The following is a 26,903-nucleotide window of genomic DNA, read 5'->3' as shown; positions in this document are numbered from 1 at the left end:
GGCTAGTACAGTACACGTTAATTTACAAAGGCTTAAATATATTTCACAATAAAGGATTCATAGAAGAAGCAAGCATAGTACAATACACGTTCATTTACAAAGGCTTACATATATTTCAGAATAAAGGATTCATAGAAGAAGCAAGCATCGTCATACAATCAAAGTGGAACAGGATGTACAAGTAACAAAGAGATATATTCCTTCGTCTTCGTAGAGGAGTTGGTGTATCCATCGATGTACTTATAAATATTTTCTGCCACTCGTGAATAATTAATAATCTTTTCTAGTAAAGCAATGGAGAATGCAGTCGGATTGAGGCACTCTTCGTTTATCTTCTTCCATGCATCGTCAACTAGACCTTGGAGCTTCTTACATGCCACATGCACATCTGTTCCGTATTCTTTCATGTAGCATTGGACTGTGGAGGCAACATGTTCCCTAGTTTGTTCCAACTGTAAATTTCATGAAAAAAGAGGATTAATGATCTACAAACTGAATTCTAACAGATCCTTTCAGGATTTACATGCTCATTATATTAAAACAAATTGATAGACTATTATCAATAATAAGGTGTAGATGAAAGGAATTTGGGAATCTACAGATATGGAAGCTTACGAATGGGAGTTTTTTTGTTTGTACTAGATTTCTTAGTATAAAATCATTTATGGAGTTCAGCAAAACTTTGGTAATGCAATTGAGTGACACAATAAATGCTTTTGAGGAGATAAATAGAAGGAATATTGAAGACAACTTTGGAGATTACCTATTAAACCTCAATTATGGTCCATCTCAGCTAATTGGAGAAGTATGTTATTTTCTTCTTTTTTTTTATGTTATCATATTTCTACTACGAGATAAATCAATGCAAAATTTACCATGAAAAATGTTTCTATAATGCAAAACACTGGAGATTATATTATGACTATACCTCATGTGAAGAAATGTCATTCATGATACGACCAATTTTTGCAGAAGCTTGGACAATCTTTGGGAAACTAGTAATCCACTCAAATGCCTCCTTAGTTGCTATTTCTCCCATTCCAACGAAAGAAGCACATTCAAGCATAGGATATCCTAAACTGATGAGGGAAACATGTAGATGTTCTTCCAAAGTTGGTACGTAATGTTGATCTCTCCATTTGGATTCCTCAAAATAAGCTTCAGATAAATCTTTCATCTGTACCCAAGTAAAACAAAACCATTCCTTAATATTTGTAATGCAGAGTAGCGTCTACAAGTGGGACAATCTAAGTTCAATACTGTCGCATCTCAAATGCTTATTCTTTGCATTGGCCATTAGTGGATTCATTTATTACTTATGTAACGCTAATTAATAAAAGTGAAAATAAGATGAACCTTATAATCTCATCACTCACCGCTTCCTTTAGATAGGTTATGCGATATTTCTCACTGGAAGCCAATAAATCTTCAAACTCTTCAAAGGTGTGTATTAGCTTTAGATAATAATCTTTCATGTACTCTGGTAATTGATGAACAACCTTTGTGTCCCACCTGCATATGTATTAGTTTCACCATCTTTAGAAAAATAGAACATAAACATACATGTTGTTATTTTGCTATACACAATGATTAAAACTATTATGCGATATTTTATTTTCTTATGTGATATTACCAGTGGCACCTTTTGTTATCATCTATTGAGCCATGATAGTAAAAGGTAATCTGTCCATCAATATAAGATTTACGAACCTTTGAATTGCCTCAGTTAGTCATTGACTCTCCTCCAATGTGCTATAGACATCATATATGTCGTCTAGAATTGAAATAAGGGCAATCACCTTGGTCGTTATCACTCGTGCACGAGAATAGTAGGGTTCAAAGTATACCCCCAGGATCCAGAAATAGCATTCCACCGATCTATCTCGAGCAAAACTGAAATTTTTTGAGGGGGCTAAATCATTCCACCACCTTCAAGTCGTTCACAAATCAAAATGGCATTACATATCAATTAAAGTTTGATTGGAGGAGGAACCAAGCTCAGCAATTAGCCTTCACTTGTTTACATTTGCAACTTGATTGTATCTTTTTTAATTTATAAAAATCCAGAAGAAATATAGCTCCAGGGAATTCAAAAGTGAGGAGGAGCTTACTTGGTGATGTTCTTAAGTTCCTCGCGATGAAGAGATTGCAACAAATTGAAGTCCAACTTTGCAAGCTCCAGGATGGCATCATCTCGTGTGGCATCCTCTTGGAATATAGAGATGTACTCTCTTGCCAAGAGCCTTCTTATTCTTCGACAGAGAGGTGTCTCGAGGTCAAGAGACACTTGCTTTGTTAATGGTTGTTTAAGACCGGCTAATGCAGACACTAGGTTATTCTTCGTAAAAGAGATGGCTTCATCAAGAATGATCTCCCCTTGAGTCCCAAGATAGGCTGCGTTGTACAAGCATAGTAGTCCCTTCACATCACTGCCCAACGTAGACATGAAACTCCCTCCCTCATCTTTGAACTCGTTAAAGGCATCTACAGAAATACAAAAGATTTTTTGTTTTGAGAAAAAAAAACCATAAAGCCATATAATAAAATAAATTTGCTGTTTTAAATGATTATGTGATAATCAAAATAATGACTTTGGTGAGTGATTTTTATGTTTATTTTACCAAAGAAAATATTTTTGGTACTGTCAACATCTATGATTGAATTAAATAAAAGATGATAAAAAAAGAAGATCATATTGTTTTGGATCACACATACAAATACTGCTTTTATTTTAGGGAATTAAGTGCATTATTTGGGGACACATAATATCCTTGTTGTCAATATCAGCATCATGGATTTGACTTGATGCATCGCTTTTTCCCTTTTGAAAGTGATAATCCAATCCAAGAAGCTGGATTGAATCAATCAGTTCCATGGTCTGCAGCAGATCAGTAGTATCATTGAACATGCTCTTTACTTGCACCCTCAGCTCTCCAGCTCTCTATTTCATCCTTGCATCACACCTCTGCATCATCCATGAATTTATATATATATGTATATATACATACATACATACATATATATATATATATACATATATATATATATACATACATACATATATATATATATATATATATAGATATATATATATATATATATATACATACATACATACATACATATATATATATATATATATATATATATATATATATATATATATATATACACATACATATATATATATATATATATATATATATACATATATATAGATATATAGAACAAAGTACATCTTTTTAATATAGTTGTTATAGGAGATCAAAACGTTTTGAAAGTGTGAGGACTGATTTTTTGATGGGCTGATTAAGTTGTTTTCTTAAAACAAAACTCCTCCATCATTTCTAAAATACAAATTAAATTACTTTTGCAAACATAATTATAGATAAAACATACAAATACATCTACTGCAATGAAACGTAAGAGCATATTACCAGGGGTCACATGATACCCTTGTTGTCTCAGCAGGCGAAACCGGAGAGCAGTATCGTAGAGACCATGATCGTTAAAATCGGCATCATGGACTCGGTTTAATGCTTCACTTATTTCTTTCTCGAAGTGATAACTCAATCCGAGAAGCTGGATTGAATCGACCAATTCCATAGTTTGCAAGATGTCGGTAGTGTCCTTGAACATGCTTCTTGATAGAATGAGATAATGAAGAATGAAATTATAAGGATAAAGCAAAAGGCACTCTTCAAGTAGTATAATGTGAAGTCTATTTATACATAGTGAAAGAGGATATTTCTTTAACTAAGCAGAGAGATTTCCTCATGCAGTTGAGGAAATCTCATCTGCTATGCAGTTGAGGATATCTCTCTTTTATCAGAGAAAATCTCTCTGTTATCATGCCCCCGCAAGATCGAGCTCCTGTCAAGGATACCGATCTTGGATCGATGAAACAAAAATAGTTTGCGGGCTAGAGGCTTCGTGAGTGAGTCTGCAAGTTGATCAGCCGCATGGACATGAGAGACACGAAGTTGATGTCTGACAACTTGATCTCGCACGAAGTGAAAGTCGATGGCGATGTGTTTCATGCGCGAGTGGAACACTGGATTGGCACATAAGTAGGTAGCTCCAACATTGTCACAATATATTGTGGGAGTATGAGTAAAGCTAACTTTGAGTTCCTTGAGAAGATTTGTGATCCAGTTGAGTTCAGCAGCAGTGGTAGCAATAGCACGATATTCAGCTTCAGTTGTAGACCGAGCTACTGTCTTTTGCTTCTTAGAACTCCAGCTGATTGGATTAGACCCAAGAAAGATGACATACCCTGACGTGGAGGTTCTATCATCAAAGTTTCCCGCCCAATCAGCATCAGCAAAGGCATGGAGATGAAGTTGAGTGGTTTTGCGGAGAAAGAGACCATGATTAAGGGTCCCTTTAAGATATCGCAAAATTCGTTTAACCGCAGACCAATGTATAGCAGAAGGTTGGTGCATGTATTGAGACAATTTATTGACTGCAAATGAGATATCTGGACGGGTGAGAGCCAAGTATTGTAAGGAGCCTAGTACTTGCCGGTATTGAGTTGAGTCCGTGGTAGGGCTGCCATCACATAATTTGAGTGATTCACCAGTAGAGAGAGGAGTAGCAACTACTTTCGCATCCTGCATATTTGTCTTTGATAATAAGTCTTGAATATACTTTCTTTGAGAGAGGAAGAGACCGGAAGATGTAAATGTTGCTTCCATTCCCAGAAAGTAGCTCAGTGGTCCTAAGTCTTTGAGGGAGAATCGATCAGCCAATTGATTTAAAAATGTCTGAACCTCCAAGGGATCATTGCCGGTAACAATAATATCATCTACATAAACTAGAAGATATATTGTATTGCCATGATGTTGTCGGAGGAATAGAGAGGTGTCAGACTTGGAGTTGATGAAGCCAATTGATAGCAGAAACGATCCAAGTTCAGTATACCAAGCTCTGGGAGCTTGACGGAGACCATAAATGGCTTTTTGTAATTTACAAACATGTCTCGGATACTGGTGATGAACAAAGCCAGGGGGTTGCTGCATAAAGACATCTTCAGTTAGAGTCCCCTGTAAAAAAGCATTGTTAACGTCCAGTTGTCGTAAGTTCCAACCTCTGGAGATGGAGATAAGGCTTGTATGTAGGAAGGTACTATGGTTCCCTGTGGGAACAGTAATGGGTGCATCAGAGGTAGATGATGATGACATATGGAAGTTATGAGCAGGGAGAAAGAAGTGTTGGTATAGATCAATGTCACCTGAGGTGGTGGCAAATAAGATCTGTGTTGAAAGAATAAGGTCTTCGTTGAAGGAAAAGACCTAAGCAAGATGGTGTAAAGCTGTAGATTTCTATGCAGCAGCAGTTCTATAGGAAGGACTCTGGGCAGTGATGCAGCTAGTGGCGTGATCAGCTTTGTGCAAGACAGCTGCAGATCTGTGTGCAATAGATCAGCAGTGAGGAATCTTGGCAACGAGGCAGCAACGTGGAAAGTTACCGAAGGCTGCTTGTCTCTGCGAAGGCAGAGCAGGATGCTGGCTGCTGGGAGGCCTACACCCAGAAGGTCCTCTCGGAAGCAGTGAGGATAATGTTGCCGGAGTCGAGGACAGCGGTGGCAGAGGCGTTGGAGGAAGAAGGCCAGGAGCTGGTCGATGGACCAGCGCGCGGAAGCAGAGCAGATCTGGAGTAGAGGGTTAGTGACGGGGCGCTGGCGGCGATGAAAGTTGGGAAGTGAGAGGTGGATGACTGCGGTGGTTTGATGATGATGCAGCAACAGCTTCCATGGCTTGCCGTGAAGCTGATGGGTGAGGTTGAAAGAGGTTGAAAGACTAAGGAGGAGAACGCCGCTCTGATACCACTTTTTGAGCGTGTTGTCATTGGATGGCTAGGAACTGCAGGTTGTGTTATTGGTAAGAGTGGTGGAGAGGCATCGACAGGATGCAAGAGAGGTTGAGATACATCGATGGCACTATGTATAAAGAGTGCCTTTCACTATGTATAAATAGACTTCACATTATACTACTTGAAGAGTGCCTTTTGCTTTATCCTTATAATTTCATTCTTCATTATCTCATTCTATCATGGTATCAGAGCCGCTTGCCTAGAGCAAGCTCTCTTCTCGCTGTCATTTCATCATTGTTCTTATGTCAATTCATCATTGGTGCGACAAATCTTTCCTCCTAGGTGAATGGTAACTGTCTTCTCCATTGCCACTCTGTGCCAACGTCCGTTCCCTTCCGCTACGGCATCTCTAGTGCTACTCATCAGCTCTGATACCATGATAGAATGAGATAATGAAGAATGAAATTATAAGGATAAAGCAAAAGGCACTCTTCAAGTAGTATAATGTGAAGTCTATTTATACATAGTGAAAGAGGATATTTCTTTAACTAAGCAGAGAGATTTCCTCATGCAGTTGAGGAAATCTCATCTGCTATGCAGTTGAGGATATCTCTCTTTTATCAGAGAAAATCTCTCTGTTATCACTTCTTACCCGCTCCATCAGTTCTGCAGCTCTCTCTTGCATCCTTGCATCGCTATCCTGCATCCTCCACAGCATAGCAATTAATTGTTCAACCAACAAAACCGAAAGAAAGTAGCAAGCGCACATTTTTCATGTTAATGAAACATTAACACCATTCGTTCTCGGAGAGTTTCTTGCCTAAAACTTAGAACATATGTGAGATATATGTGTATATACATGCCTGTGTACTGGGGGAGGACTGGGCCTGTAAGATAAAGTAATCACCCCAAACGGTGGGATGGTAGCTTGCAGACTTGCGAATCACCACTTCATCACCTGGAACGTGTGGCTGCGAAATCACGTTCTCCATTCTGATCTAGATGCAAGTGATGAGAGGATCGCGAGAGCCTGCAGCCTCGTGTAGCAATTTATAGAGTCTTGAATCAGGTTTGGTTTCGTAAGTGTCACGTTTTATGAGAAAGAAGATAACGAATGGGCCACCAGGAACTGTACGCTCCTTTTTGATTGGCTTATGTTTTAGCTTATCCATCATCTTTAATTGACGTCCTATGATTAGTTTTGCTTCTAATAATATAGGAAAAAGACGAGATATAATTTGTTTTGCATCCATCACCCTCGCTCTCACTCTCGTAATAGAAACTATAAATCATGTATATAATCGTATATTAACTTAAGTTTTATAATAAACTCTTAACAGTGTGAAACTCATCATATCAGTCTACTCACTCTCAAACTATAAATAATATTATATAAACTTTAGTTTAACTTTTAACATTTTTTCCATGTGTGTATTAATCGAACTCTTTTTTATTTTAAAGGGTTAAATTTCTTTCAAAACCTATCTACATATTCTTGTAGGAGTGATCCACTCATATGAGTTGGTTCATTTTGGGATGCTTCATCTTTATTCGACGAAATAATTCTCATTTTATAAAATAATAAATTAAAAAAATAACATGACATAACATAACGAAAAATTAAAACACAAAAGGGTTCATGCTAGAGAAGGTGTTTGGGACCAATTTTGAGCGTAAGACTGAGTGAGGAATTCCAAATCCTATCAAAGTAGATATTGAGATCAATAGTTTCATTTTGATTTGTTGTTAAGATTAAGATATAATCAAGGAATCTATAGACTTTGTTGTTCGGAGTAATCAAGTTTCAGTAATAGAATTCTCAAATATTTTTCCCACATGTGGATGTGTGTGGCCACGGCATAGTACTAAAGCAGCAATTACTAATTTCATAGAAGGTGCACGAGGGATCGTCTCTTTGATATAAATATGTTAACATACAAAAAAAAAAAAAAGTTCACATGAGATTTTTAGATGAAAGGATTTGGAAGTTGATTGCCCACATGTCGATGCTCTCACATGCTTGGCGAGGCCGACATGGGATAAACTTAAATCTATGAATTATTCGAATCTATAATGATATATTTATGCCATCATTACGAAACCTAAGGATGTATGACCTAAGCAATGTAGATCCAATAGAGTTTTTTGTTTTTCACCATTGGCAAGCGGGATTTGATTTCATGGCCTTACTATTAATCGTCAGGTTTGTTATCAGCTAAGCTGTTGTGTACATACTATTCACGTTTTGGAGATTATCTAAATCTGCTGCGTATATACTATTCATTGAACATTTTGTTATCAGATCCTCAAGTGGTATAACATGATAAAGCAGTCTCCACACACGCTCGGATGAAAGCCTGCAGACTTGCGAACCACAACCTCATCACCTGGAGCAAGTGACAGCAACTCCAAAGTCTCCACTTTTTATGTGGACAAAAAACTAAAGCTGGCAGATGGCAACAGCATGTTCACTTTGTCGAGGCTATGCTCCTCCTTGTCATCCATCAATCGTTTGTCAAAGGGAATGCATTAGCACTTAAGAAAGAGTGTTGCGGCTGCTAGGCAAGGCTGTCGCATCAGCCTTCCCAAAATAAAGATGATTGTGAGCAGAAGTGTTAAGTTGTGTGGGGATGAAGATGAACTCGACAACCTTCAGCCTCAGACAAAGAGTAGCATTATTAAAGACTGCAGAATCCATATCTTGCTTAAGCCCTCCTGCGCTGTAAAAAATTTAGGGTTTCAAGTTGCTATTCCTTCCGCTATTACAGTATTGTGTGCTTTAATTGCAGCATAGTCAACTGCTCTGACCGATCTGTCGGTAGGTGACTAACAAGTTAAGAGTATTCCAGATATTAAAAATATTTATTTTATTAAAAATTCTAGAAATAAAATATTCTTTTTGACAAAAGTTAAAAAAAAAAAACTTAATAATCAATATTAAGATTTTCAATATTCTTTCCAAAATCTATCCAATGCTTAAATGAATAGGCAAAAACTACAGAAATACATAAGATTTTCTGTTTTGAGAAAAAAACAGTCATATTATCAAAATTAATTTACCGTTTTAAGTGATTACTTAATAATCAATACAATGACTTTTGTATGTGATTTTTATGTCTATTTTACCAGAGAAAATATTTTTGGTACTGCCAACGTCTGAGTGAATTAAAAAAAAGATGATTAAAGAAGATCGTATTGTTTTGGATCACACATACAAATACTGCTTGGGGACACATAATATCCTTGTTGTCAATATCAGCATCATGGATTTGACTTAATGCGTCGCTTATTCCCGTTTGAAAGTGATAATCCAATCCAAGAAGCTGGATTGAATCAGTCAGTTCCATGGTCCGCAGTAGATCAGTAGTATGATTGAACATGCTCTTTACTTGCCCCCTCAGCTCTTCAGCTCTCTATTTCATCCTTGCATCACAACTCTGCATCATCAATGAATATATATATATATATATATATATATATATATATATGGGCATGTACCCATGCATACACATACTCATAAAAACATAGCAAAAGTATTATCTATGATATTCCAGACATATATTTTGGCCATAGAATCGTAATATGATTAAATCGGAATATTATTAAGATATTAGCCATTCTACTTTAATACCATTTTAGAAAACATAACAAGTACTAATATACAATTTTATATACCATACATCTCATTGAATTTAAATATCATATATAGAGATTTGGTTTTCTTTACTACAAAGAGAAAGGATGTACAATGGCATCTAATATTCTGTATTACAAAGCAAAACAATTATATTAATTTCTCATAATTAATTTTTTCTGTGATTGCATTAGTTGGATTATGTAGATCTACATGTTAATTGAAAGTGATTCATTGTACGATTGTCCTTTGGATTGGTTGGAAAACGTGTTGGGATTGTCAAGGAAGATAGTAGCCAATTTGATCTTGATTTCTTTTATCTCTAATGACAATGCATGTATAATTACATCAGTGTAATCTGCTTTCTCTAACTATCACATCAATCTAATTTCTATATAAGAAAATAAAAAATATTATAAGCCTTCCCATCGTCCACATTGCTTGCATGATTCAATTAATCTATGTCCCCATCAGCTGGATCAGCTCTACATAGCTGAGTGTGATTCATTGGACGTGTTGTCCAACATTTGTACTAGATTTCTTAATATAGTATGATTTAAGGAGTTCAGCAAAACTTTGATAATGCAATTGAGTGACACATGAAATGCTTTTTAGGTGATAAATAGAAGGAATATTGAAGACAACGTTTAGAGATTATCTATTAAATTTCATTTATGTTCCATCTCATATAATGGAAGAAGGTATGCTATTTTTTTTATGTTATCATATTTCTACTATGAGAGAAATCAATGCAAAATTTAGTATGAAAAATATTTATATGATATAAAATACAGGAGATTATATTATGACCATACCTCATGTGAAGTAAATATCATTCATGATATGACCAATTATTGCAGTAGCTTGGACAATCTTTGGGAAACTAGTAATCCACTCAAATGCCTCCTTAGTTGCTATTTCTCCCATTCCAACGAAAGAAGCACATTCCAGTATAGGATATGTTGAACTTATGAGGGAAATAGGTAGATATTTTTCCAAAGTTGGCACGCAATGTTGAGCACTCCATTTGAATTCATCAAAATAAGCTTCAGATAAATCTTTCATCTGTACCCAAGTAAAAGAAAACCATTCCTTAATGTTTGTAATTTATGAGTAGTGTCTATGAGTAGGACAATCTAAGTTCAATACTATCGCATCTGAAAAGTGAAAATAAGATGAATATTATAATCTCATCACTCATCGCTTCCTTTAGATAGGTTATGCGATATTTCTCACTAGAAGTCAATAAATCTTCAAACTCTTCAAAGGTGTGGATTAGATTTAGATAATAATCCTTCATGTACTCTAGTAATTGATGAGTATTAGTTTCACCATCTTTAGAAAAACATAACATAAACATAGATGTTGTTATTTTGCTATACATGATGAGTAAAATTATTATGCGATATTTTATTTTATTATGCGATATTATTAGTGGCACTTTTTGTTATCATATTTTGAGCCATGATAGTAAAAGGTAATCTGTCCATTAATATGAGATTTGCGAACCTTTGAATTGCCTTAGTGAGTTGTTGACTCTCCTCCATTGTGCTATAGACATCGTATATGTCATCCAGAATTGAAATAAGGGCAATCACCTTGGTCGTTATCACTGGTGCTCGAGAATAGTAAAGTTCAAAGAATACCCCCAGGATCCAGAAGTAGCATTCCACCAATCTATCTCGAGCAAAATTGAGATTTTTTGAGGGAGCTAAATCATTCCACCACCTTCAAGTCATTCACAAATCAAAGTATACTCCCATGGCAACAGCATGTTCACTTTGTGGAGGCTATGCTCCTCCTTGTCATCCATCAATCGTCTGTCAGTTTCCTGTAATGAAAAATGGCTACAATCTATAGGGTCAAGTTTTTTCGTAGGGAGTCTCAGGTCGTATTCCTCGTGGTGGTCTATGAATAACATTTCAACCACTCTCTTGATGATAGTAGCCCCATCAGTCTCCATGAAACTGTGATGGATACGTGGGAGGGGATCGGGTTGAGGAAGTTTATGATTGTGTTCCTCCTACTGGTCCATTAATAATGATTTAACTTCCTATAAAGAAATAAATCTATCACATTATATAACTCGATTGTGATTTATCAATGGGATAAATTGAAATTTAATAAAAAAATATGCACTCAAATCTAATTTGAATATTCAAATAATAAATAGTTAGACTTAAATAAAAAAAAACTCTCGTGGGATCATTTTCCTGACATAAATCTTAGACTCAAATTTAAATAAGCTTAAATTATACTTAACATATTTAAATAAAAGAAAACATGTTGGAATTTAACTTGAAGATCAGATTTGGATTTTACTTAATATAGAAAAATTGTACTCAAAACATGTTGGATTTTACTTGACTCAAATTCAAATAAATACAACCAACGACGAGTTGTTTTCGACGTCAGGTCTTTGTTAAAGAGTCTGTTTTCGTGTTTGACGCCTTTCGGCGAACACGTGGCTGTGCTTATCTCTTCGCTGTGGTGGATAATCAGCTCCGGGAGTTCATTACGGTGGGTGACCTGTAACTGCAGCCTCAAATGGGACGTATATTTGGACTTAATGTCAGCTACAGCTACAGCTACAGTTTTGATTTTGGTTTTCGAAAAAGGGAATGCATTAGCACTTAAGAAAGAGTGTTGCGGCTGCTAGGTAAGGCTGTCGCATCAGCCTTCCCAAACATAAAGATGATCGTGAGCAGTAGTGTTCAGTTGTGTGGGGATGAAGCTGAACTCCACAACCTTCAGCCTCATACGAAGAGTAGCATTATTAAAGACTGCAGAATCCATATCTTGCTTAAGCCCTCCTACAGTATTGTGTGCTTTAATTGCAGCACAGTCAACAGCTCTGACCGATCTGTTGGTAGGTGACTATCAACTTAAGAGTATTCCAGATATTAAACATATATATATTATTAAAAAATTCTAGAAATAAAAGATTCTTTTTGACAAAAGTTAAAAAAGAAAAACTTCTTTCCAAAATCTATCCAATTATGCTTAAATGGATAGGCAAAAACAACATGTTGGAGGATTTTCTTAATGTATATTAGAAGAAAATTATTGGAATTCATATCTATGATGGGATCTCCAAATATTAAAGACTGCTTATGGAATGTTCCGAACCCCACGGACATGATGGGACGTCTCGTGCCTCAATCTATTTCATGGAGAGCTTTTCCATCAGTCGGGCGATGAGTCTGTCCTCGTGTTTCAAGCCTTCCGGCGAACATGTGGCTGTGCTTATTCCCTTCTCTGTGGTGGATGATCAGCTCCACGACTTGGAAGTTATCTGGAACTGCAGCCTGACATGAGACGCATGTTATGTTTGGACTAGAAAAAGGAAACGCATTAGCCCCTAAGAGAAAAGATATTACAGTTGTTAGAATTAAACTTGTTGAAGTATTTATTTCATCAAAATTAAGATTCATTGTATTCATTACATCAAGAAGAAAAATATATTAAATATCTATAAAAGAATTTTCTTGAGAGAAATATAGAAGATTGAAGTTTGTCCTACTCTTCATCGATTTGATAACTCTATCCATTCTTCCTATCAAGATCAACATTTGGTATTAGAGTATAGGTTAAGCTATGACCTTTTCCTCAAGTACCATCTAACTCCAAATCACCATATTGACAAAAGAAAATTATGACATATAGTGCATCCAAATGATGGTTCTTCTAGGCTCCCAAGATGTATGAGAGTTTATAAAAGATAGATTTGCTAAACTAAATCTAGCAAAAGAAGGAGCAATAAATGCATAAGAAAGAAAACAACTCAAAAAAGAAGGAAAAAGGAGAAAAAAGGTTTGCTCACAATTTACCAAGGGCTTGATGATACAATGTTCGAGATCATCGCTCCAACAAATACTTCAAAGAAATCTTGGGAAATGTTTCAAAAAGCATTCGGTGGTGTTGATAAGGTAAAGAAACTTCGTTTACAAGTTTTACACATCGAGTTTAAAAAATTACAACAAGGTACTTCTGAAACTATTTCTGATTACTTCTCAAAAATCTTTTCTATTGTTCATCAAATGAGATGAAATGGTAAACACGTAAATAATCAGAGAGTACTAGAAAAAATATTGAGATCTCTAGATCCAAAATTTGATTTTATTGTTGTTGCGATTGAATAATCTATAGAATTGGAAAAATATCTTTAGAAGAACTTATGGATTCCCTTCAAGTTCATGAACAAAGGATTATAAAAGGAGAAGACAAAACTATGGAGCAAGCACTACAAACTAAGCTTACTCTTGAAAATAAAAGTGAATCAAATTCTCAGAGAGGAAGAGGACGAGGACAAAGAGGAAGAGGAGGCAGAAATCATACCAATCAAGAATCTCCAAATAATGAAAATGCTGGAGAAAATTCTAGCTAAAGAGGCCGAGGTTATGGTTGAGGATGTGGTCGAGGCCATGGACGTGACAGAAACTCTAAAAGATCTGAAATACAATTCTATATTTACAAAAGGTATGAACATTACTCTTATAAATGTTATTATAATCTTAACAATCAAGGTGATAAGACAAATTTTGTTGAGAAATAAAAAAAGAATGAAAATCAAGTTTTGCTAATAAGTTATGATAATTTGAAAGATGATCAGTCTTTGACATGCTATCTAGATACAAGAGCCTTAAATCATATGTGTGGTATCAAAGAGCTATTTTCAAAAATGAATACAAGTTATTCCGGGAACATTACATTTGGTGATTTGTCTCAAAGACCAATAAGAGGCAAAAGTAAAATTCTCCTTGAACTTAATAATAGCAAAGACTTATATATTTCAGATATTTATTATATTCCTGATATGAAAAATAATATTCTAAGCTTATGACAATTATTTAAAAAAGGTTATGATATTAAGATGAAAGATATAGCTCTCTCAATTTATGACAAGAATAAAATATTGATATCACATGTGAAAATAACAAAGAATATAATGTTTCCTCTGTATTTAAGTATTTTTGATCAATCAAATTGTTTTAAAGCTGATATTGATGATATTTCTACATTTAGCATCTTAGATATGCTCACTTAAATTTTGAGGCTTTGAAACTTCTAGAGAAGTATAATATGATAACATGAATGCCAAAAATTGATTGCCCATCAAAATTATGTGAAGTATGTGTCATGGGTAAGCTAGAAAGAAAGCAATTTAAAGTCAAAATAACAAAAGAGCATGGCATCGACTTGATCTGGTACACTTCGATTTTTGTGGCCCTATCAATCTAGTATCACTTGGAGGAAGCAGGTATTTTCTTGCCTTCACTAATGATCATAGTGGTAAAACTTAGGTTTATATGTTAAAATAAAAGAAAGAAGTTTTAAGCAAATTCAAAAAATTTAAGGATTTGGTTGAAAGATAAAGTTATTACAAAATTAAATGTTTAAAAACAGATAGGGGTAGTGAATATATATCAAATGAATTTAAAATTTTTGTAGAAATAATGGAATTCTACATTAATTCACCATGCCATACACACCTCAACAGAATGGTGTCTTAGAAAGAAAAAATAGGACTATCCTTAATATGGTCTGATGCATGTTAAAGGAAAAAAAAATTCCTAAAATATTTTAGGGAGATGCTATTGCTTGTGTAGTTTATTTGCTTAATAGGTTTCTGACAAAACAAATTAATAATATTACACCAGAAGAAGCATGAAGCTTATAAAAACCAAGAGTTGATCGTTTGAGAATTTTTGGAAGTATTGCATTTGCTAAGATACCATAAGAAAAGAGAAAAAAATTAGAAGATAAAAGTCAAAAATATATTTTGTTAGGTTATCCAGAGAATTTCAGTTGTTACAAACTCTACGATCCTATCACTTGGGATACTGTAGCGCTCCCGGATGTGGCTGAGCAATTCCTCAATCACAACATAGTCAAAATCATGTAATGACTTTGAAACTTGAAGGGCTCGCCCGGTCCTCTCATTCAACGGGGAAATACTGGTCTCTAAAAAAACATTATGTTGTTCTAGTGGTCGATCGTCTATTAGTGCCAAATTTCCAAATGCAGCATTTTAGGAATACCAATCTTAGATATTTGCTGGTACATTAGATATTAGCACCATACGTATCACTGATTTTATTTTTATTCCAAGTACCAATTTGAATTAACTTTGAACTAAAGTAATGCTCAGAATAAGTGTTAATATTAAGAAATGCAGGCTTCAAGTAAAAGGTATATCAAACAACGACCCTTATGATTAAAGGGGGAAGGGTGGTTCGAGGTTTTTGGTTAGAGATGCTAGTCACAGGTGCAGGTTGCTACTTCCCCCATTCCAACAAAAGAAGCACAAACAAGTAAAGGATAGGCTGAACTGATGAGCGAGATTTGCAAATGTTCTTCTAATTTTGGCACATAATGTTTGAAAGCCCATTTGTTTTCCTCGAGATAGGATCTTGATAAACCTTTCATCTATGATAAAGATGAGGAAACGGTGACGTTGCGTAAGAAATAAGAAGGCAAAAAACACTTAGAAGTATAGCACGACTTCGAATTAGTAGAGTAGATCAAAAAAAAGAAACGTGCAATCAGATTTTTCTTGTTTACCAAATATTAATTCATTACACTAATCTAAATCGAAATCCATTAAAATAAAAAAAATTACCTCTTCCTTAAGATAAAATAAATGATACTTCTCACTGGGTGCTAGTAAATTTTTGAATTCTTCAAAGGTATGGATTAGCTTCAGAAAATAGCCCTTCATATACTCTGGTAGCTGATGAACATCCTTGGCATCCCACATCGATAAAAAAAGATGGACACAATCAAACATTTCTACAATGACAGTGTTCTACGTATTCAAGTGTACTCCTCAACCTGAACTCTCAATCAATCTAACTGTAGGAAAGAACTTACATGGAGATGCTCTTATTCTCTCGTCGCGATGAAGACATTGCAGTAGATTGAAGTCAAGCTTTGCCAGCTCTAGTAAGGCATCATTTCGTGTCGCACACTCTTGGTAGATGGAGATGAAATTTCGTGCCAAGACCCTTTTCATTCTTCTACAGAGAGGACTCTCAAGGAACAGTCTCACTTGCGTTGCTAACGGTGGTGTGAGATCACTTAACATGGACGCAAGCTGGTCCCTTGTAAAAGAAATAGCTTCATCGAGTATGGTCTCCTCGTGTATCCGTAGACAAGCCGCATTGTATAAGCTTAAAAGTCCCTTTGGATCATCCTTCACGGTGGACACTAAATTTCCTTCCTCATCTTTGAACTTGTTAAAAACATCTGTTGATTCATAAAGTTTTAAGAAAACACAAGAAGTGGTTTTATTTTATTTACGTTATTGTAACAATTTCACAAAAAATGACATTGAGTCTCTTGAAATCGAACATAGTAATTTCATCTCTATAATATGCCAAATATAGGTCAAATATAAATCATGATATACGCCAAAGATGGTTTCAAGAGGAACTTTCAGTGACAAATGTGTATTATCTGATTGCAGGTGTTGGGTCCAGCCCATATGTGGGCTTGAACAAACTGAGTCGTTTGAGCGAAAATAAAAAAAATCAAATTATTAATTAAAAGATATGAGATAGGGCAAAACACTGAGCGTGAGGAAAGTTTTTTTCGTGCGTACAATGCGGCGGCGTGCAGAGAAACAGAGAGAGAAAGTAAGGTTTCTGAGTTTTCTACTTGACGATCGGTGGCCAAACATTGTCAGTTTTGACCCAAATTTTATATGAAGAATCCTTGCAGCAAACTCTACAATCCTAATTGTGTTGATCTACAGTTTATCCTCTTAAGGTACTTTCTTGCTATATCCACTCCGTGAGACCTAGAATTCTCTTTTGAGGAAATCCATCCTATAATATGAAAATATGCTATTCTTGAGCCAAGATCTATGATCTTGATGTTATTGTGATCCTTTGATTATTCTAAAGAAGACCTATTGTAAACCTGTTATCATTACTATTGATAGTGGAAGTTTGAGGTGGACTACGATCCCGTGGTTTTTCCCACATTGGGTTTTCCACGTTAAAAGATTTGGTCTCACTATGTGATTGATTATCTGCTCTATTATTTATGCTGTGCTGGTTGATATTTTTATTTAGATATCAAGTTGATATTTTGATGAGGAACCCATTTTGATATACAAAGAGGGAAAAGAATATTCCGCTTTAACATGTTTTTTTCCAACAAGTGGTATCAGAGCAACAGGTTGTTTGGTGCTAGTTTTTCTTGTGTGATTGAAATGGAGTAGTCAGATGATATGATTAATTTGAACTCATCAAATTATTCCACTTGGAGGTGTCTGATGGAAGATTCGCTATATTGTAAAGATTTTTATAAGCTATCAAGATTAAAGATAAACCCTCTACTATGGACGATGAAGAATGAGAAGTTCAACATAAAAAAGCCATTGCCTATATTAGAAGATGAATGGATATAAACTTGCATGAGCATATTTCTAATGAAACCAAAGCTGATGTTGTTTGGCAAAGGTTAGAAAACCTCTTTGCGAAAAAGACAATGGGAAATAGAATTTCTCTCCTTAGAAGGCTTGTAAATTTGGTGTATAAAGATGGTGGTAACATTGTTGAGCACATAAGCCTATTTCAGAGTCTTGCAAATAAGTTGGTTGCTATGAAAATGAATATAGATGATGAGATGCAAGGATTACTACTTCTCAACTCTTTACTAGAAAGTTGGGAAACATATGTGGTGAGAATTTGTAACTCCACGTCAGAGGGGACTCTAACTACAGATATGGTTAAAGATAGTTTGCTAAATGAAGATGCCAGAAGGAAATAACAGGGTGAATCTTCTTCTGGGGCATTTGTTACTGAAAAACAAGAAAGACGTGGAAGAAGTCATAGTAGAAATCCACATGGATATAGAGGAAGATCCAAGTCTAGAAGAGATATCAAATGTGTTCACTATAACAGGCCAGGTACATGAAGAAAGAGTGTAGGTTTTGGAAGCGAGAACAGAATGAAATGAAGACAAATGAGAAAGAGACCAATACGATTGCTGCTGAAGGTAATATCACTATTGTCTGTAATGAAGGTTATGTTAGTCTTGTAGCTCAGGACAGTAATTGGGTAATTGACTCTGGTGCTTCATTTCATGTTACTTCTCATGGTGATTTCTTTAGATCTTATATTGCTGGTGATTTTGGTAATATCAGAATGAGAAACAGTGGTATATCTAAGATTGTGGGCATTGGAGATATTTGCTTGGAGACCAATATTAGGAGCAAATTGAAACTCAAAGATGTAAGGCATGTTTCAGATATTCGTCTTAACTTGATATCTGCAGGTAGACTTGATGATGAGGGTTTTGCACACTATTTTGGTGAAAGCAAATGGAAACTCACTAAAGGTTCTCTGATTGTGACAAGAGGAAAGAAACTTAACTCCTTTTATGTCATGGAAGCTAAGCTACACAAAGGAGAGATTAATGCAATTCAAAAAGGTGAAAGTATAGATCTTTGGCATAAGAGGCTTGGACATATCAGCGAGAAGGGACTTCAAACTCTTGCTAGAAAGCAATTCTTACCAGAGTTGCAAGGTACATTTCTTAAATCTTGTGATCATTGCTTAGCTGGAAAAACATATAGAGTTACATTTCAGACATATCCATCATCTAGAAGATCAGGTGTTATTGATTTAGTTCATACTGATGTTTGTACTATGCAAACTAGAACTCTTGGAGGTGCTCTTTATTTTGTTACTTTTATTGATGACCATTCTAGAAAAGTGTTGGTTTTGTTTTGAAATCTAAAGACTAGGTACTCGATGTTTTCAAGGAGTTTCATGTCAGTGTTGAAAGAGAAACTAGTAGAAAACTAAAGTGTATTTGATTAAATAATAGTCGCGAGTACAGGGGTCCTTTTGAGAATTATTATACGTTCCATGGTATCAGGTTTGAGAAAACAGTTTCTAAAACTCCTCAACAGAACGGTGTGGCAGAAAGGATGAACAGAACCATTGAAGAAAGGATTAGGTGTATGCTTTCCCATGCTAAGTTACCAAAGTCATTTTAGGGGGAGGCTATGAGAACTACAGTTGACCTCATAAATCTTTCTCCATTAGTTCCTCTGGAAAGTGATGTTCCAGAGAGAGTATGGAAAGGAAAAGATATATCTAATAATCATTTGAGAGTCTTTGGGTGTAAAGCATTTGTTCATATTCCCAAAGATGAGAGGTCCAAGCTTGATAATAAGGCAAAAGCATGTATCTTCTTGGGATATGGTCATGAAAAGTTTGTGTACAGATTATGGGATCCAGTGAACAAGAAGATTATTAGAAGCAAAGATGTTGTGTTTCTTGAAGACCAATTATTTGATGATGGTGATAATATTGAGAGGCCAGAAACCTCTGTTTATATTCCTTGGAGTTTGGGTCCAGTTCCTTCACCTATAGTTCATGATGATCATGGGGGAGATGAAAAATAAGATTGTGGTGAGAATACCAGTGATGATACACCTATAGTTGATGATGTTGAACCAACTGAATAAGTACCTCCATCACCAGTTGAGAATCCATTGAGAAGATTCACTGGAGAGCGACAACCATCTACCAGATATCCTTCACATGTGTATATTATGCTTACTGATGGGGGAGAGCCAAGAAGCTATTCTACATGAGAATAAGAGTGAGTGGGTTAAAGTCATGCAAGAAGAGATGAGATCCTTGCTTGAGAACCACAAATTGCCTAAAGAGAAAAAAGCTCTCAAGAATAAGTGGGTTTACAAATTGAAGACTGAAAATAATAGCTCACAAAAAGATACAAGGCACGACTAGTTGTGAAAGGATTTAGTCAGAAGAAAGGTATTGACTTTGAAGAAATATTTTCTCCAATTGTGAAAATGTCCTCTATCCGAGTTGTTCTTAATTTAGCTACCCGCTTGAATTTAGAAGTTGAGCAACTTGATGTGAAAACTGCATTTCTTCATGGTGACTTAGAAGAAGAAATTTACATGGAGCAACCAAAAGGTTTCAAAGTCAAAGAAAAAGAAAATATGGTATGTAAGCTTAGGAAAAGCTTATTTGGACTCAAACAGGCACCTAAATAGTGGTATAAGAAGTTTGATTCCTTTATGATGAGCTAAGGGTATGATAGAACCACATCTGATCATTGTGTGTTTATGAAGAAATTTTCAGCTGATGATTTTATTATTTTACTATTATATGTTGATGATATGCTGATTGTTGGTCATGATGTTAGAAAAATTGAAAAGCTTAAAAGAGAGCTAAGTAAGTCTTTTGCCATGAAAGACTTGTGATCAGTGAAATAAATACTTGGCATGAAGATTCTTTGTGATAGGAAGAAAAAGAAGATTTGGCTATCTCAAGAGACTTACATTGAAAAGGTTCTTGAAAGATTCAACATGAGTAAAGCCAAAGCAGTTTGTTCTCCACTTGCAGGTCATTTCAAACTTAGTTCGAAACAATGTCCTACAAGTGAGAAAGAAAAAGAAGAAATGTCTAGAGTGCCTTACTCATCTGCAGTAGGCAGTTTGATGTATGCTATGGTTTATACTAGGCTAGATATAGCTCATGCAGTTGGAGTTGTCAGTCGATTTCTCTCTAATCCTGGAAAGGAACATTGGGCAGTAGTGAAATGAATATTAAGATATCTAAGAGGTACTTCCAGGTTATGTTTATGTTTTGGCAATGATGAACCTGTGTTAGAAGGTTATACAGATGCAGACATGGAAGGTGATACTAATTCTAAGAAGTCAACTTTGGGAGTCTTGATGACATTTGCAGGAGGAGCAATCTCTTGGCAGTCTAAGTTACAGAAGTGTGTTGCTCTATCAACCACAGAAGTAGAATACATAGTAATTACTTAAGCCTACAAGGAAGCTTTATGGATGAAAAAGTTTCTACGGAATTGGGCTTGAAATAGGAAGGATATACTCTTTACCGTGATAGTTAGAGTGCCAATCATCTCTTCAAGAATTCAACATACCATTCTAGATCCAAGCATATTGATGTGAGATATCACTGAATTCGTGATGTGCTTGAGACGAAAGAATTACAATTGGAAAAAGTACATACCAATGATATTGATTCAGATATGTTGACAAAGTCTTTACCTAAGGAGAAGCTTGAAGCATGTAAGCGAAGAGCGGGCTTGGTACAGCCAACCATATGAGCTGGAGGGGGAGAATTGTTGGGTCTAGCCCATATGTGGGCTTGGACAAATTGGGCCGTTTGAGCCCAAATCAAAGAAATAAAATTATTAATTAAAAGATATGAGATAGGGCAAAACACATAGTATGAGGAAAGTTTTTTTCTAACAAAATAAAGAGAGAAAGTAAGGTTTCTGAGTTTTCTGCTTGACGATCGGTGGCCAAACGTTGTCAGTTTTGGCCCAAATTTTATGTGGAGAATCCTTGCAGCAAACTCTACAATTCTAATGGTGTTGATCTACAGTTTATCATCTGTAAGGTACTTTCCTACTATATCCATTCTGTGAGACCTAGAATTCTCTTTTGAGGAGATCCATCCTATATGATGAAGATATGCTATTCTTGAGCCAAGATTTATGATCTTGATGTTATTGTGATCCTCTGATTATTCTAGAGAAGATCTATTATAAACCTGTTATCATTACTATTGATAGTGAAAGTTTGAGATGGATTACGGTCCCGTGATTTTTCCCACATTGGATTTTCTATGTTAAAAGATTTGGTCTCATGATTATTTGCTCTATTGTTTATTCTGTGTTGGTTGATATTTTTATTTGATTGATATTTTTATTTAGATGTTAAGTTGGTATTTTGATGAGGAACCCAATACTTTTGCTTTAACATTTTTTTTTCCCAACAGTAGGGTCATGAAAAGTACAGAGAAGACATTATGGACGATTACTATACTAGTCAGGCAGTAACAATTATGGACGATATATATAGATATATATATATATATATATATATATATATATATATATATATATATATATATATATATATATATATATATATATATATATATATATATATATAACAAAGTACATCTTTTTAATATAATTGAAAAATATGTGTAGGAGATCAAAACTTTTGAGAGTGTGAGGTCACTCATGTACAGAGAAGACATTATGTAGCAAATTGATCAGCTAATATTGTTAGAAGCCATCGGATTGATTGTTCAGTGACTTGTTTTTTGATGGGCTGATTAAGTTGTTTTTTAAAAACAAAAATCCTCCATCATATCTAAAATACAAATCGAATTACTTCTGCAAACATAATTTTTCTATGCCTGAATTAAACACGAGGCGAACACAAAATTATAGAGAAAACATACAAATACATCTACTCCAAGGAAACGTGAGAGCATATTACCAGGGGTCACATGATACCCTTGTTGTCTCAGCAGTCGAATTGCTACAGCTACAGTTTTGTTTTTTTTCTGAAAGAGGAAATGAATTAGCACTTAAAAAAAGAGAGTTACAGCTGCTAGGCAAGGCTGTCGCATCAGCCTTCCAAGAAAAGATGATTGTGAGCAGAAGTGTTGAGTTGTGTGGGGGATGAAGCTGAACTCAACAACCTTCAGCCTCATCCGAAGGGATAGCATTATTGAAGACAGCTGAATCAGAGCATATCCATATCTTGCTTAAGCCCTCCTGGTCTGTAAAATTTAGGGCTTCAAGAATTGCTAATCCATGATCTATGATCATGGTGGCATTGATATTTTTGGGAATGAGGGTTTTCTCCCAATGGGGTGAAATGTAGCAATCATTGTGAAAGCTAGAGAGCAGTGTCGTAAGGGAATGAACATGTTACCAGGGGAGACATAATATATATCCTTGTTGTCTCAGCCGTCGAAATCGGAGAGCAGTGTCACAAAGACCATGGTCGTCAATATGGGCATCATGGATATGGTTTAACGCTTCACTTATTTCCTTCTCGAAGCGATAATCCAATCCAAGAAGCTGGATTGAATCGACCAAATTCATAGTTTGCAAGATGTCAGTAGGATCCTTGGACATGCTTCTTATCTGCTCCATCAGTTGGACATGCTTCTTATCTGCTCCATCAGTTCCGCAACTCTCTCTTTTATCGTTGTATCACACTCTTCCTGCAATAGACGAGAAAAGGGAGATTTTTCATGGTACTGAAACCGCAGGAAACCCCAACTCTGTCGATGAAGGACCAGTTTAAGCATGAGTGCTATTTAGCTGGAGCTAAATTTTCAACACCCCTCTTTCCAGGTGACCTTCTTGCTGAAAACTGGAAACATCTTTGGCAGATAGGATGGCCGGGTTACATACCGATGTTGGAGTGTGATGGACTGGCCATGTTGGATAAAGTAGTCCGCCCCAAACGTTCGGACGATAGCTTACAGACTTGCGAACCATCAGCTCATCATCTGGAACAAGTGATTGCAGACTAAGACTCTCCATTCTTATTTTATGTGAAGACTAATTAAACATGCGAGGTGGCGGAGAGCCTGCTGCCTTGTGTTGGAATTTATGAGGACATAAAATCTTCGTCTGTCGAGGAGGAAGACAAATATGAGCCACGACTCTCATCTACTTTGTGGAGATTACCTACTAAACCAAATTTCACACGACGCGAAAGAGAAAAGATATTATCATCATATATCTCTACTCACAGTTCATACTATCAAAATTGAAGTCGGCTGTATCTGTTCTAACTAAAATAAATAGCAACTTCGTGGTGATAGGGAAGCGACGCAAGGATTACAAATGTGTCAATTTGGCCACCGACAAAAGATATGAAGAGACGTAAGCATTACAAATGCCAATTGGTTTCCATGCATGGGCGCCATCGACATAAGATATGAAGAGACGTAAGGATTCAGGTCTTTTTGTGTTTTATTGCCTCTTGTGTCGCTCTCCGTTATTCATGTTTCTTATCTGCCACATCAATTGTTCCATATTTGGTTTGAGTGACTCATTGGCAACAAATCCGAATTGTGATGCCATGGTCGCCTGTGGCAGTAACTGTGGGCACTTCAAAGGTCTAAGTTGGTTGACGAAGAGACTTGGACGCTCCTCAAACCCTAATGTGGACTCGGATGCATGTTCCATGATCAATCTGCACGAAGGTTGATGTTGGATGGATTTCTCAACCTGATTCCTCAGACACTCAAACCATTTGACATTTTATAATGAGTTTAACCCGGGCTGGGCTGTCACATGTCTGAGTATATATTGGAACAAATATTACCCCTATCACATAGCATGACCACAAGATGCAGCTTAAGCAACTCTTGGATGGATAATGATATTTTGAATAATATTATTAGCAATCCTAGATACTTTCTGGGTTGATTGTGGTTCTTCCAAGGGTATGCACATTCTTTCAAGGGATTAGTATAGTGATATTCTTTCTAGATATGCTACGTCTTGGGACTGATAACCTTTATTATGAAATATACACTTCAAGCCCAACAGAGACCAATATCTTTCCATCATTGATAGTATATGAGATAAAATGGTTAGAACTAAATATGCCGTGATTTTTCCTTGGAATATTCAAAATTATTATGGCAAAGCTAGAATCCGGTTTGTTTCTTCTCGCTCTTGAAAGTTTAAGAGGAGAGTTCACTAAATTTGTTGGTGATATTTCTATTGTTGATGTTTTCAAAGATAACTATATTTAAGATTCTCGTAGTCCATTCAAGCATGCTTTCAGCAATATACATGCTAGTGATAGATCTTTGGTGGTTCTAATCTCATTGTTAATCCATATATCACATGATCATTTTTAGTTTTAGAAGCTAGATAATAAGAGGGTTTGTTCTGCTAAGTCTGCCTATCATTTTCTTGCTTCTCAGTTGGAATGATTGATCCTAACATGGACTAGTTTTATTGTTTGTGGAAGCTTCCCGTGCTGCCTCAGGTTAAATTTTTTTGTTGGAAACTTTTGCACCGCCACCTCTCATTGATCGTCTCAACTAAGAGTGTGCAGTAATGCTACTACTTGCCCTTTTGTCAATCTAAAGCAGAAACCATTAATCACTTCTTTCTGTGCGTCTTTCCTATTAAATTATGGCAACTCTCTAAATCTTCTACAGAGGGGGGTGCAGTGTCCCAATTCTGATGGTCAAACCTTGTGGGTTCTAAATGATATTGGTCTTTGGTGAATATGGAGGGCTATGAATTATCTTGTTTTCGACCCCATTGCTTGTTCTGTTTACAAGATTTTCAAGAGATAGTAGCATTTGTTCTCGCTAATGACATGGCCAAATCTTCTGATAGTGTCCAACATATGATATCACTAACTTATCCAAAATGTAGCTTGAATATATATGTTTCCGAATTGTAATCATCCCAAACTTAACTAAGAAGTATCTTGATATCTGATGTAGGCATCTACAAGACCCAACCTCACCATCCCTACACTCTATTTAGCGTTACAGCTTCAAGAGCCTTTCTTAAGTTGGCAAGACTGAAAAGAGTGAAAATTGCAAATAGCTAATATAATTTTGTAACACATACCAGCAACTTGCAAATTGCTTTGAACTACTGTTAAGCAAAGATTTCTGTTTTCCATGGATAATACTAGCTTCAGCTTCCCAGTACAATACACGTTCATTACAAAGGCTTACATATATTTCAGAATAAAGGATTCGTAGAAGAAGCAAGCATAGTACAATACACATTCATTTACAAAGGCTTACATATATTTCAGAATAAATGATTCATAGAAGAAGCAAGTATAGTACAATACACATTCATTTACAAAGGTTTACATATATTTCGGAATAAAGGATTCATAGAAGAAGCAAGCATAGTACAATACACGTTCATTTACAAAGGCTTACATATATTTCAGAATAAAGGATTCATAGAAGAAGCAAGCATCGTCATACAATCAAAGTGGAACAGGATGTACAAGTAACAAAGAGATATATTCCTTTGTCTTCGTAGAGGAGTTGGTGTATCCATCGATGTACTTATATATATTTTCCATCATTCGTGAAAAATTAACAATCCTTTGAAGTAAAGCAACAGGGAATGCAGTTTGATTGAGGCACTCTTCATTTATATCCTTCCATGCATCATCAACTAGAACTTGGAGCTTCTTACATGCCACATGCACATCTGTTCCATATTCTTTCATGTAGCATTGGACTGTGGAGGCAACATGTTCCCTAGTTTGTTCCAACTGTAAATTTTATGAAAAAAGAGGATTAACGATCTACAAACTAAATTCTAACGGATCCTTTCAGGATTTACATGTTCATTATATTAAAACAAATTGATAGACTATTATCAATAATAAGGTATAGATGAAAGGAATTTGGGAATCTACAGATGTGGAAGCTTACGAACGGGGTTTTTTTGTTTGTACTAGATTTCTTAATATAAAATCATTTAAGGAGTTCAGCAAAACTTTGATAATGCAATTGAGTGAGATAAGAAATGCTTTTGAGGAGATAAATAGAAGGAATATTGAAGACAACTTTGGAGATTACCTATTAAACCTCAATTATGGTCCATCTCATCT

At 35.7% G+C, this 26,903-nt stretch overlaps 2 protein-coding genes across 2 annotated transcripts in view; both read right to left on the bottom strand.

Annotated features, from left to right (window-relative positions):
- Positions 1–158: 158 nt before the first annotated feature.
- On the bottom strand, positions 159–3,639 carry LOC135679733 (alpha-humulene synthase-like). Its single transcript, XM_065193717.1, has 7 exons — positions 3,438–3,639; positions 2,112–2,484; positions 1,739–1,929; positions 1,634–1,655; positions 1,377–1,512; positions 929–1,177; positions 159–452 (listed from the first exon to the last, which is right to left on the bottom strand). Exons 1-7 carry the CDS (start codon positions 3,637–3,639, stop codon positions 159–161), a joined length of 1,467 nt encoding a protein of 488 aa, XP_065049789.1.
- Positions 3,640–26,084: 22,445 nt separating this feature from the next.
- LOC135680014 (alpha-humulene synthase-like) overlaps positions 26,085–26,903 on the bottom strand; it is a 4,467-nt gene continuing 3,648 nt past the window's right edge. Inside the window, exon 6 of the mRNA XM_065193997.1 lies at positions 26,085–26,561. Within this exon, the coding sequence (XP_065050069.1) occupies positions 26,268–26,561 (294 nt within the window). The 3' untranslated portion in view covers positions 26,085–26,267. The remainder of the gene's footprint in view (positions 26,562–26,903) is intronic.

This window comes from Musa acuminata, chromosome BXJ1-7 (genome assembly GCF_036884655.1).
Source record: "Musa acuminata AAA Group cultivar baxijiao chromosome BXJ1-7, Cavendish_Baxijiao_AAA, whole genome shotgun sequence".
Taxonomy (NCBI): Eukaryota; Viridiplantae; Streptophyta; class Magnoliopsida; order Zingiberales; family Musaceae; genus Musa; species Musa acuminata.
This window is presented reverse-complemented; position numbering and strand designations above follow the sequence as displayed.

Coding starts and splice junctions, on each gene's coding strand:
- LOC135679733 (XM_065193717.1), bottom strand. CDS start 3,639: ATGTTCAAGGACACTACCGACATCTTGCAAACTATGGAATTGGTCGAT. Junction 1,930..2,111: donor GAACTTAAGAACATCACCAA/GTAAGCTCCTCC, acceptor AACGACTTGAAG/GTGGTGGAATGATTTAGCCC. Junction 1,513..1,633: donor GATAACAAAAGGTGCCACTG/GTAATATCACAT, acceptor ATACATATGCAG/GTGGGACACAAAGGTTGTTC.